Here is a 12,361-nt window from a genome sequence, read left to right as displayed (position 1 = left end):
GGTCAACCAGAGGCGTAGGCCAAATTTCCCACCCTTTCGGGCCCCTAGAGGACAAAAATGTCTGCTCCCAAAAACTGCTATAAAAACACAACAGATCAATATTTTTTCTACTTTTTTTGCTCAAATATATCAATCAAGTTGAGTTCTAATCAAAAATCCCAAACATGTAAATATTTTGATTATTTTAACCCTCTAAATGCCCATTTTGATTCAATGATGTCACAGTTTTTGCTTCGGAAAAATACATCCAAAATCATTATTTTCCATATAATAAATATTAGGGTGCTGGGCCTCTATGTTAAAGATAAAGCTTAAAGGAAAACTGCTCTTTTAAAAAAATGTTGCACATCATCCACAATCCTTGTGTGAAACATGAACACATATTTCTTTCCTTTTTCTATGCGTTCTAGCTAGAGAAAACAAGCTAGTATGAGCCAGCTAACAATGCACGTCATGGCAGGTACCTACTGTATTTCGACAATGAAGCCCTCTAAAAAAAAAACCTAACAACGTTTTATGGTTTCATTGCATTAACAAGTATATTGATGATAACATGTAATACAGTATCTTCTTTTCTAGGCGCATTCATTTCACGCACAGAAAAAGAAAGAAATATGTGTTCATGTTTCACATAAGGATTGTGAATAATGGGCAAAATTTAAAAAAAAATGCAATTTTCCTTTAACTATACATAAGATTGGTAATAAAATTGATTTTGGTGCTTTGTTTATTTTTTGCAGGGTCAGATTCCAAATTTGCGACCCCCTGAGGACAAAAAAAAAAAAACATTGACTTTGACCCATTGTAATTAGGCAATAGAAATATGCATTTTCTAATTTCTTTTTTTTTAAAACTAATAATAGGCCGTATTCAACCATGAAATAGCATGATTTCATGATTTATTCATTAATATATATTTGAAAAACCCTGATAGAGTGAAACCGCAAATTTTGAAGTGTGAATTAGCGAGGGACCACTGTCTAGTTTAGAAGAACAGACTATCTTGCCAGAAGTTCTGGCCATAGCAAAATAATGAACTCCAATAGCTATGTTTTTTCAATTCATTGTCAGGTAGCCTACTTAACATGTAAATTTTATGCAGTAATTCCAAGAGATCCTTATTTCAGCAGGCCTTAAGGATATTGGCCACAGCAAAGCCCATGTATGACATTTACAGTATCTGATGGCCTGATCACCTGCAGGAGGACAAGCTGCCATGGAAATAAAGCTTTTAGGGAGTGTAACAATGAGCATGGCTTATTGTGTAGTTTCAATTTAATTAATGCATATTTTATTTTTTTTCATCAAATCAGTGGCTGTGTCACACTCACAAGGTGCCACCTGTCATGTGTGCCAGAGTGCACATTTTCAGGAGGGGCAGCAGGGCAGCAAGGGAGGTGGCAAGTGGCAGAGGCACCAGGCGGTCTGATTGGCTTGCCATCTGTCTCTGGGAGCGAGCAGATGTCTGAGTAGAAAGACCAATCTCTGTTTGCTTCCATCTTTACTGTCAGTTCACTCTGCCTTCCTCGCATGCGTGCTCCTGTTGTTGCACATATGGTTGTGTGTCTATTGCGTTTGTGCTCTTTTGACATTTCACACTCCGGTTGATGCAGGTCCCATCGGGGCTGATTGTCTTCCATATTGAGTGAACAGGTTCTTGTCATAATGAAGAGGTGTCTTGTTAGTGGCTCAAACAAGACATCTGTCAACCACTTTGTATGGCCACCATCTCCGAATTGATTTTATAGATATATTTTATGTTTTTTTTTTCCATCATTAAACATCTTATGTTTTTTTTTAACTACATTTTTGATACAGCTGTGTATGGGCAAGGGTGATATGGCCTAAAATCCAAGTTGTGATATGTATTGCACTGCTTTCAATAAAAATATATATCACGATACTGTATATATTTTTTGGCAGTGCCACAACTAAACCCCAGCTGTGTCGTGTTATTGACATTTGAATAGCATATCAGCCATCTAAATATGTGATTGAGTTGTGTTGGTACAGATTGAAGACAGCCTCACCAGTGAGACTTTGGTTGTCGCAGCAACAGCTGCATTACAATTTAAGAACTGAAAAACTATTTGACGCTTGATATTTTTCTTAATTTCCATGCATTCCTTTTTTTGAATGCAAGAAATGTATTATTATGATTGCATGCAAGAATAAGTTACATAAGTAAAATCATTTCAGCTTGCTTTTGGACAAAATACTTGTGGTCAAAAATACTCTTCTTAATCAAGAAGCTGACTGAAAGGTCAAACTATAAAAAAAAAGGATGCAGCAAGAAGCAACGCAAGGTGACCGACCTTTGATTGTGTGGCCTTGATCTGGATTTGTGGTTTGTGGTGGTTTCAGACATGGCTGTTACATTACTCACGTGTATGTTTAAAAATGATCCTTCGAGCAGTGCAGCATTTATTGATGAAGCGCAGCAGGAAGAAGAGGCGGGAGAGGAAAGGAAAATGGTTCTTGTAGTTTCTCTCGTTTGCCACTTGATGGAGATGAAGACCTTTGAAGCAGGTTTCCATATGTTATCTTCATATGGACACTAAAATGGCTATTGCATGTTTCTGCTCAACGCCCTATTTATTTAGATTGCTAAAGGTTACAAGCAGTAAAGTGTGCCTGGCATTTTACTCACGTGGTCTGAGCCGCTTGTGCTCAGGTTCTGTGTGTGAAATCCCTGCGGTTAGAAGCGGGTGAGGGAGCAGGATGGCCGGCACCGGCTGCATCTTCCCAGCATGTTGTAATAAATGGCAACTCCACAGGAATTAGGTCATATTCACATACACATAGACATACCGAGGCTAATGGGGTCTGTTTTTCACTGTTATTGTAGCTAAGGGTTAATTATAAGCAAATTTATCTGGCAAATATAAGCTTTTGCTTCTTTAGTTTTAGTTTTTTGTCGTTCACATCTGTTCATATGCAGCCTTTGGATGTTTCTCTTCACCTTTTCATCAGTTGTTTTATTCACCAATATAACAGAAGCAGAGTATGCAACACCCACAGGCAATATGTGCATTTTGTAGATACAGTATCAGTGGCCACATTTCTTGCATGAATTTAAATCACATTCATCACTCAGCCTGCTCTTTATACCTCCTTTTCGCATGCTTTTTATAACCCGTTTTTTCTATCTTGAACGATGTTATCATATAAAAGCAAAATAAGTCCTCACCTATCAGCGTTTTCATGACATGTTGATTAATATGTTAGAGCTTTTTTTATTGTACATATCAAGATACGCGATGAAAAGAAAAGCCATTAACTGATCTTATACAGATGTTTACATCATCTTGCACATTTGCGCTTACAGACATTAGACAAAGATTAGCTGTAGCGTATTGGCCTTATGTTATTCTATATTCAGTATGTTGCTATAGTGTTATTCATGTAAAGCTCAGATGTTTTTGCTGCAGTTCAGCAGTAAGAAGCAGTGTGTTAATATAGATGACCAATTTGTCTTTAATAGATTGTGCAGATGTAGCTTGGGCATGTGCATTGTGCAAGGCTCAATGTGCTGTGAATGTTGGTTGCCCGTGACAACGGTTGCTGGGATACCACTGTGGAGTGACTTCATCGCATTGGACGTGCGTATGTGTGTGTGGCTCTCCTTTCCATCTGAATTGTGCATTTAGATATCAGAAAAATCTATTTTGTAGCATTTATACATATCTATCGTGCAGTACTGTGGTGGGTAGAAGCTGTTTTAATTCTACTACCATCTTAAATGAAGAAGATGAGTCTTATGCAGATGCACTTTTATCAAAGAAGGATGAATGCTGTTCAAATGAGGTTTTTTAATGCTGTTTTTCTTTAGGGCTAAAGAAGTAAAGAGACAAAGGATGATTCCTTAGATGATGAAAGTTATGGAAATGAGTGTGATTAATTATTCTTTCTCTTTCCATCTCTATCATTGCCACTCTCTCGCCCACTCTTGCTCAGCCCTTCCTCTTGCTCACATTTCGCTCGCCCATCTGTGTCTCTCCCTCTAATTTTCTGTGTCTCTGCACTCGTGAGATAAGATGTTTCTCCCTCTGAGCGGCAGGGGCGGTGGCGGTGGCGGTGAGGTGTGAGGGAGGAGGAGAGAGGCTTTCCCCTTTTTTTTTCTTTTTTTTTTAACTACCTCCAGGACAGTGAGTGCACCCATACATAGCAAATGTGGTCTTCCTATATTCTGTGTGTGTGTGTGTGTGTGTGTGTGTGTGTGTGTGTGTGTGCATCAATATGCATGTACAGCATGTTTCCTTGAACTGCTGTTTAATGAACTTTAGATTGCATGTCACACATGTCGCCCCCCCGGCAACAGTCGTCTCCAGCTACCTCAAACACACCCCCTCTGGCTAAAGAATGGGCTAAGGGCCCTGTCACACCTTGACGATTTAGGCAGCGCATGCCTGACGTGACCATTTTGATGGCATACGTCGAACTGCCGATGTTTTTTTTTTCAATTTTGGGCGTATACATAGCGTATTCATAACGAGTTCAACGTATACATGACATATTAGTAACATATAGAACGTTTCTATAACTTATAGACAACATATACCAACGAATGCGTAGCGTGTTGCCGGCGTTCACAACTTATCCCCAACACCAGTCTAACTTATGCAAACCGCACGGCAGCGTATGGCCGACGATGACGTGCCGTAGCCTATCAAAAGGATGCCACTTGATGACTCACCTCACTAGACATCGCAGTGTCAACTTCACCATCATGCCGAAGAAAATTTCGAAGGCCGCTGCTAAGAAGTATCAGGGCAGAGGGATCCATCACCACCCACAGCCTCCCGCTCCCACTCTCACGCTGATGGAGATGACACAGGTTCATTCCCAGTGTCACAGTGCCCTCTACTGGTCAAGCATGTAGCAGTATAAATATCCTTCAAGGCATCGCATAATGTACTTTATCTGTACTTTATCTCCATCTCCTCTGAGCCAACCCTTGCCAAGGAAAGAGCCAAGAAGACACAGTTTTGTCTCAAGGTATGTTGACGTATTACGACTTGTGCGCAACTTACAAATAACGTGTGTGAACGGGCGTCAACGATCGCATAACTTATTGCCCGTGTATGCGGGGCGTATGAATCATACGTTGACATAAATGTCCACATAAATGTACCTTTGGTTGTACCAGGCATTAAAATTATAAACAAGAAACTGAAGAAACAAGGTTCATCTAATAATTTATTTCATAACTAAATGTGTTCCTTTGTTTGCTATTTCTATAGGAAGTATGGTTATTGACCACGGTCTAAACAAAAAATGCAAACAAAATGAAGTGATGTAGGCCTCCCTCAATATTAAAACACCATCAACACGAATAAGAACAGCATTGAGCTGTGGAAACGTGGGTTTATTTACCATGACGTTCTTATTTTTAATTGTTGAAATGAAATCTGTGGGATTTTTTTGGTAGCGGCTAAACTAGCATGTGGCAACACACGTCTTCTGCACTGAGCAGATGCGCAGAGGGTTGAAACAGCACTTGTCTAGTCTACTGACAACACTGATTTTTTTGCTGGTTAGTTTAATTTTAAACACGAGTTGTTGTTTTACATGCGGGTGCGTCCTCTGAGTTTACTGTGTCCTTTCATATTTTGTTGCGTTAGGGATGTGTACCTAGAAATATTATTGAATAAATATATTTGGCTTACAGGATAAGCGGCATAGAAAATGGATGGATGGATTTATGTGGCTTCCAAAATGTACAACTTATAGGGTGTTAAAATTTCCATTATTGCATTAATTTTTCATTTTGATAACCTCTTAAAATCTTGTTCAGGTGGAGGTCCAAACCTCACCTCATCAGTATGTGTTTTTAAGATATTGCTGATTATCACTGCTGGAGCAATACCTGGATTAACCTTCCATCTTACCTCCAGTCCCAGTCAGGATTTATATATATTTAATGTGGATAATTGATTTAAAAAATCATTAACACCCTCCATGGCGTATTACTTTAATCTCACGGTTACATGTATCCACCCGTAATTAGTGGAATTAGATTGCTCCTCTGCCTTTCTGAATGACCTAATGTGGAGTGGAAAGCTGCAAAAAGGAGAGATAAACGTGAATTATGTTCATGAGCAATGAAACATGGATGTTTGTGTGAAATGTGCAAACCAACATGTTCCAGACAATGCGCGATTCCATCAGACCGCCCGGTGTATTGACTCTGATTGTTAACAGGCACACACCAGTCGATGGCTGTTGTCCTGCACGGAGCAGGAGTCTCAGTCCAGCAAATGAGAGTCCACAGCAGTTCTCTCTCGAGTGGCATTGATTTAGCTGTAATGCTTTGACAGGGTTGCACATTGACATATGGGACCCCAAGCTAGACGCTCAGGCACGCACCGCGAATAACGATTAATATGGCTTCTCTCTTTTCTCTTCCTGACTCTCCGTCTCTTTCTCCTTTCTCTGCCAACCTGCTCTTATTCAATTCACATGGGCTGTTGGACTGGGAATGTTTGTCATCCTTATTGATGCGGCCTGTTGTTACACTTCATACGCATGAAATCAGATATTCCCTGGGTGATGTTGCACTACCAAAAAAAAAAAGCAAACAAAACAAACAGAGTAAACCCTGTTGTAGTAAATACTGTCAAATACTGGACCGGATAAATCGGCAGATTTTAAAGGCAGCAGTTTGAATCACTGGGCTTGGAGAGCCTTTAAAAGCAAAACAGAAGACGACCTCTAATCCTGGCTTCCTCACTGTGACGTAGTTTAATTGATAAATCGGTACAATTACTCCCCTTGTTTCCCCATGAAAGCAGGGTGTGTTTAGTGGTGGCTAATTACCACAGCTCGTAGGCCGTCTGCTTTTTACAGTCTAATTGCAGCTCTCTGCAGAAACAGCCTGAGAAAATCACACATTTGTCGAGGCATGTGTGCGCAAATATTGTTTTGTCCCCCCTAACATTTGATCTGGTTGCAGGCGCAAGCCAGATCACATACCAAGAAGTAAAAATGTTGTGGCAACACAAGATACAGGAATAGCTAGGCATTATGATGCATCACCACACTCAATTCCAAGGTGTGTTTGCTCACATGTGCATGATGGGAAAAGACACAAGGGATTCATTTTCAGGTCCAGCTGGAGCAGCAGGAACCATAAGAATAGGAGGAGGAAGAGGAAATGGAATGGATGAAGGGGGATGGGGAGGCACAGGGGGTGTGTTTAATGGCAGCGTATTGCAGTATATTGCAGTATGCATTGCACTGTGCAATATTGCCCTGTTAGTATAATGTTATCACCTCCTACATCCCATCCACCTATTGCTATTTTATGTGGAGCTATGTACAGATTTAATGGTGACTGATAAGAACGGCTAGGGGGCAGGGACAAGGTGTGTAGGTGTATGTCTGCCTGTGTGTAGCTGTTTTGGGGGGTTACATGTAGGATTTGCTGACAGGTTAACATTCACTGTCACAAGTAATGTGCTATGGCGATATATTGGGCCATATGTCAGTGAGGGTTGCCCTCCTCAGGAACAAAAAAAAAAAGCACAATTTCAACTGAGCGGGAATAAATGTCTCCATACTGGAAATATAGTGTTGGTGCCATAAACATCATCCTGCCCAGTCAGACCCCAGCTAAAGTAGCCATATTTATTCAGCTTCACCATGAGCTGTGAACGTTGGATGTACAAAAATAATAAAAACGAGTCATACTGGTATTATGAGGGCGGAAATGGCTGATGTGCAGTCATTCTCTGTGTACATTTAGGAAAGGCCTCCTACTGCTTCCACAGGTCAGAGGTTGGCGAAATAATGAGATCTGACGGCTTCCCTTTTGAGACCTCTGCTCCACTTATCCAATTTTATCCATTATTAGCGCATGTGTGAGGGAGAGACTGAGGGGTTGATATAGCATGTGTTTATTTGTGTCTGTGTGTGTGCATGTGCCTGCGCGCTTGCATGTGCTTGTGTGTGTGTGTGTGTGTTTGTGTGTGTGTGTGTGTGTGTGTGTGCATGAGAGAGAGCATGTGTAGCGCATGCTGTGATACAGTCATATGGTCCAGTGGCAAAGCTCAGTACAAAGTGAAACATTTTTTGATGTGAAGTAGACCAAGGAATATTCTCCTTTGGGAGCTCCCCTGTTTGAACGGGCTTTTTAAATAAAACATGACTGTAAAGCACGTGCATTGAGATTCATTCGTTGATAGTAAGCACAAAGATAACAATCTGAAAGGTAATGTTTGTCACATTGGCTGCCACATTGTGCATGCTACTTGCAGGATGAATGCTCTTGATGTTGTCCACACTTTTTGTTGTTGCCAAGAATGAAAACCTGACATCAATATGGTGAGGGTAGTCACATGGCTTAGCTCTAGTATCAATCTGTTAAAACTTTCTAATTTATACAATGACTCAGACGAATCAAATATAAAATAATACCATGACTTCAGAGTAGATACTCTTGTGCAGTGGCCCTCGGGCCGCACTTGGCACACCAAAGCCAAAGCTCATCGTTAGATGATGTCATTGCCTAATTTGCATACCAAACCGTGATGCAAAATTGCAGCCAGAGTGGAGATTTTCCAAAACTTTTTAAACCTGATTTAACAACAGAACATGCAGTTGGTTTCATTTTGTGCTTTTCATGATTTTTATGATGTTTCCTGGGGTCCATGTAAGTTTGCGCTGATTTTAAAGATACAGTACAGTAATGTTCACATCAGTGTATCATGTCAGTCAAACAACATGCGGTCATGGGAGGCCAGTGGGGGTCTGATGAAATATACAAAAACGAATAATAACATTAAAAATAATTACATTTGTCCATTGAACTGTATTATAAATGTTTTTCTAAAGTAAAAATTGCCAAATTTGTAGATTTACTGATCAAATACACGGAAGAAAACTAAGGTGAGGCCACCCTATGCATGGCTTCTCAGCTTAGTGAGCAAACCCGCCTACTATCTGAGTGCACACTGAGTTGGCTCATGGCACCTGCCAGTTTCTGTCTGTCAGCATGTCACGCATAATATAATGTTGCAGAAACATTTATTATACAACATGACTTTCTACACCGTGTGTAATCTAATTAATGTAAATGTGACATCATTATTCTTGCTAATCAGACAATAAAATAGAGAAACGTCATACAGGAGGCACTTACAGTACCGCTGCATGCTGACAGGATGGCCGCATGCGTGATCTGGAAGGTGCTTGCCATTGATGTCCTTCCACAAAGGGAAAGAAAGCGTTTTTGTATTTTGTTTTCTTTCTGCTTCAGAAAAGCAACTGAATTCAATATATGTTTATGCTCTGCTGAATGAACGAATGAATTTGACTGCCGAGATGGAGGATTCTATACCCAAACCAGGAGTTGATCTGACTTTTAGAAGTGTACTTTCAGAAGTATCACAACTTTTCCTCGAGAAGGTAAGGCATTTACTTCATATACAAATAAAAGTTAAGAGCACAAATGTTTTTCAGTTTATAAAAAAAAAGTATTTGGAACTAAGAAGTATCTGAAAACATTTTTTTAAGCAAAGCAGTCCTGAGCAAACTGTATTAATAAAAAAAAATCCAGCAGTCAGTGCCTCACAAACCATGAACCTCACCGCACGTCACTGGTTATAATGATCGACAAAGTCAGCTGTGGTATGTGCGTATGAAGTGCAGAGTTACGATGCCATCTGCTGTATGAAGTTGTAACGACAAACTATTCAGACAGTTTTTGTCACCGAGGACAAACAGGTCGTGCCAAATCTATAAAAACAAACAAAAAAGGTGATGCCGAATCTGTGTAGCCATAAATAGAGGGAAAGTAAATAAATAGAGGGAGAGAGAATATTTCCATCACAAAAGTATCTGCTGACAAAAATTCTGGCCCTTGGACAAATGTAATTGAGGACCTCTGCTCTAGTGTATGAAAGATTATTAGGGCCACAAGGAAATGGAAAAATAATAGTATGACAATAGAGCCATAGATTTATGAGAATAACGTGAAATTTTTAATTTGGAAGAATAAAGTTATAGTTACAAAGATAAAGTCGGACTATCATGATAATAAAGTGGTAATATCACAAAAAAAGTAGAAATCATTTACCTTATACCTACTATTGAGGATTTAGGCAAGTTACATCTTATGGAGCAAGAGCATAGGTTATTAGTAGATTAAGTATTGTGTGATATGCCACATTTCACCCAGGATGAATGCATAGTTGTGATCATATATTTTGTGCACTTATAAGGGTACAGTGGTTAAATTTTATTTTTTTCATTCATTCTTCTCATAGATTCTATTTAAACCATAAGACCAGTATCAGTTTAATTTATTTAATTGTTTTATCGTATATAAATTAATGTTGACCTCAGTGAGCCATATCTCCCCACTACCAGCAGCACCCATGCACCTCAGACCATGATGCTAATACCACTATGCAGTAGGCAAGACAAAATGAGTTTGGTACTCACTTGTGTTGCCAGTTAGACTATTCAGACAATTATGGCTGTGTTGAGTCATATTCACTGCATAGTAAATCAATACTGTTATTCAAGCTGTACACTCACTGCTGTATGTTAAGTTGACAAAGAATTAAACACTATATCTATTGTGTCTTTGTACCTATGCCCTTTGTGCACACATCAGGCAGTGATGTGCTGTCTTGTCCATAAAAATATAACAATGTGGCCTTAACAGTAAAGTCCACTGTGGTTAATTCAATATATTTAATCATTCTCTTCACCTTTTTGGGTCAGAGAAATTAGGCTGAAAATAACTGAGCAAGGAAGTCAGAAAGTGGGCGCAGTTGTGGTGTCTTGCGGGTTGAAAGCCTCCCTTGTTGCGAATGCCAGACAATTTTTATTGGTGTGTTTCCAATACGTTCTCACTCATAGCTAAACTGAGGTGGTTGCCTTGGCAACAATCACCTGCAACCTGGGAACAGAGGTGATGATTTGTCCACTTAAATGGCAAAGCATTAGCACAGTTACACACACAAAGATGTAATCATGCTGTGTAAATACATATAATCTTTAAAACACACTACACACAAACCAGTCCTTGTGATGACCTGCCATGTTTAATGATCCTCTACAACTGGAGCCATGTGAGAATGGCTATGTGTGAAAAGGAGCGACACGGTTTGTGTTTTAAAGAGTGACTCATGCTCTTGTCTATTAAGAGAATGGAAGCTGATCAGGTTGCTAGGCGATTAAGAGCCACTATTGTCCCGAGGGACAATGCTAGCCCCAAGAGTGCCCTCTCTGTTTTTTTCCCCATCACTTTCACATGCTTGATGATTTTTTTTCCTAAGCACCACCTCACTCCATCCCACCCCCAAAAACGCACACACACACACCTCCCTCCCACGGGGGAACAAGTGAACAGGAGGACCGCAATAGAAACATTATGGGATGCTGAAAGGGCAGAGAAGCAAAACTGTAACATTTTTTCTAATGCAGTCATTTGCCACTTTGAAGGGAACAAATGTACTAGAGGCACTGAGGTGGAGTGAGTGTGTGTGTGTGTGTGTGTGTGTGTGTTTGTAAGAGAGTGAGAGAGAGACAGAGAGAGAGAGAGAGAGAAAGAGAGCTTGCCGAAATCACTGCTTTGTAAGGGGAGATCTCACAACAACTGACAGGTTGGTGGGAGGAGAAGCACTAGGAGTTTGGCACTGCCCTCTCTCCTCCCGGCCTCAAATGCGTGTGTGGCTTTGTATGTGTGTGTATGACAGTCCCCCCCCACACACACGCACACACAACCACTCAATGTTCTGTGTGTGTGGGTAGGGAGCTCCGCTGTAGGAGAGGGAGATGCTTGCTCCGAGGATGAGACAGCGTTTCTAACAGGATCTATTTGCGGACCGGGATAATACCGCCGACATAGCCGAGGGAAGCAACCCCACCGGAACCAAGCCAATCCGTCATGGAGGGGCTGCTATCGCCAATGAGGACGCGGGTAGGTTACCATGGGGATTGCTGAGTGTTGAAAAACTACTGCCTCTCATCCAAGGAATCATTACCAAAATGTCACACAGGGAGAGGGGATGCTGAGCTGCTGAAATGAATTGGTCTGTGATGCTAGAACTCAAGCCGAGAACTTTCGAGCCAAGTTGCTGCTTTATGCTGTTTTAGATTATGTGAAAGAACGAAGCAAGCTGTGTTTGTGCATGCGTGTCCGTGCACCCCTTGACAAGGGCTGGCTTTGAAAGAATGACTCAGTGTGTGTGAGATTGGTGCCTATCTCCTTTCAGTACAACCCTCTGGCCTTTTGATTTGGGCCAAAGGAGCAGAGAAAGAGAGCAAGCAGCTCAGCTGACAGTTGTTCTTGTTATATATGAGCCTTTGTATTATGTAGTTTGGCCTTAAAAAGTACCCTGGATCCAGA

At 40.6% G+C, this 12,361-nt stretch overlaps 1 protein-coding gene across 3 annotated transcripts in view; it reads left to right on the top strand.

Annotated features, from left to right (window-relative positions):
• The window catches only part of frmd4a (FERM domain containing 4A), a 126,017-nt gene that overhangs the window by 11,090 nt on the left and 102,566 nt on the right, over positions 1-12,361 (top strand). Inside the window, exon 1 of one of the 3 annotated variants that reach the window (XM_054777041.1) lies at positions 11,533-11,932. The exons of the other annotated variants lie outside the window; for them this stretch is intronic. Within the exon in view, the coding sequence (XP_054633016.1) occupies positions 11,900-11,932 (33 nt within the window). The 5' untranslated portion in view covers positions 11,533-11,899. Of the gene's footprint in view, positions 1-11,532; positions 11,933-12,361 lie in introns of those variants that run through there. 3 annotated transcript variants of the gene reach the window in all.

The sequence above is a fragment of the Dunckerocampus dactyliophorus genome, chromosome 5, assembly GCF_027744805.1.
Source record: "Dunckerocampus dactyliophorus isolate RoL2022-P2 chromosome 5, RoL_Ddac_1.1, whole genome shotgun sequence".
Classification (NCBI taxonomy): Eukaryota; Metazoa; Chordata; class Actinopteri; order Syngnathiformes; family Syngnathidae; genus Dunckerocampus; species Dunckerocampus dactyliophorus.
This window is presented reverse-complemented; position numbering and strand designations above follow the sequence as displayed.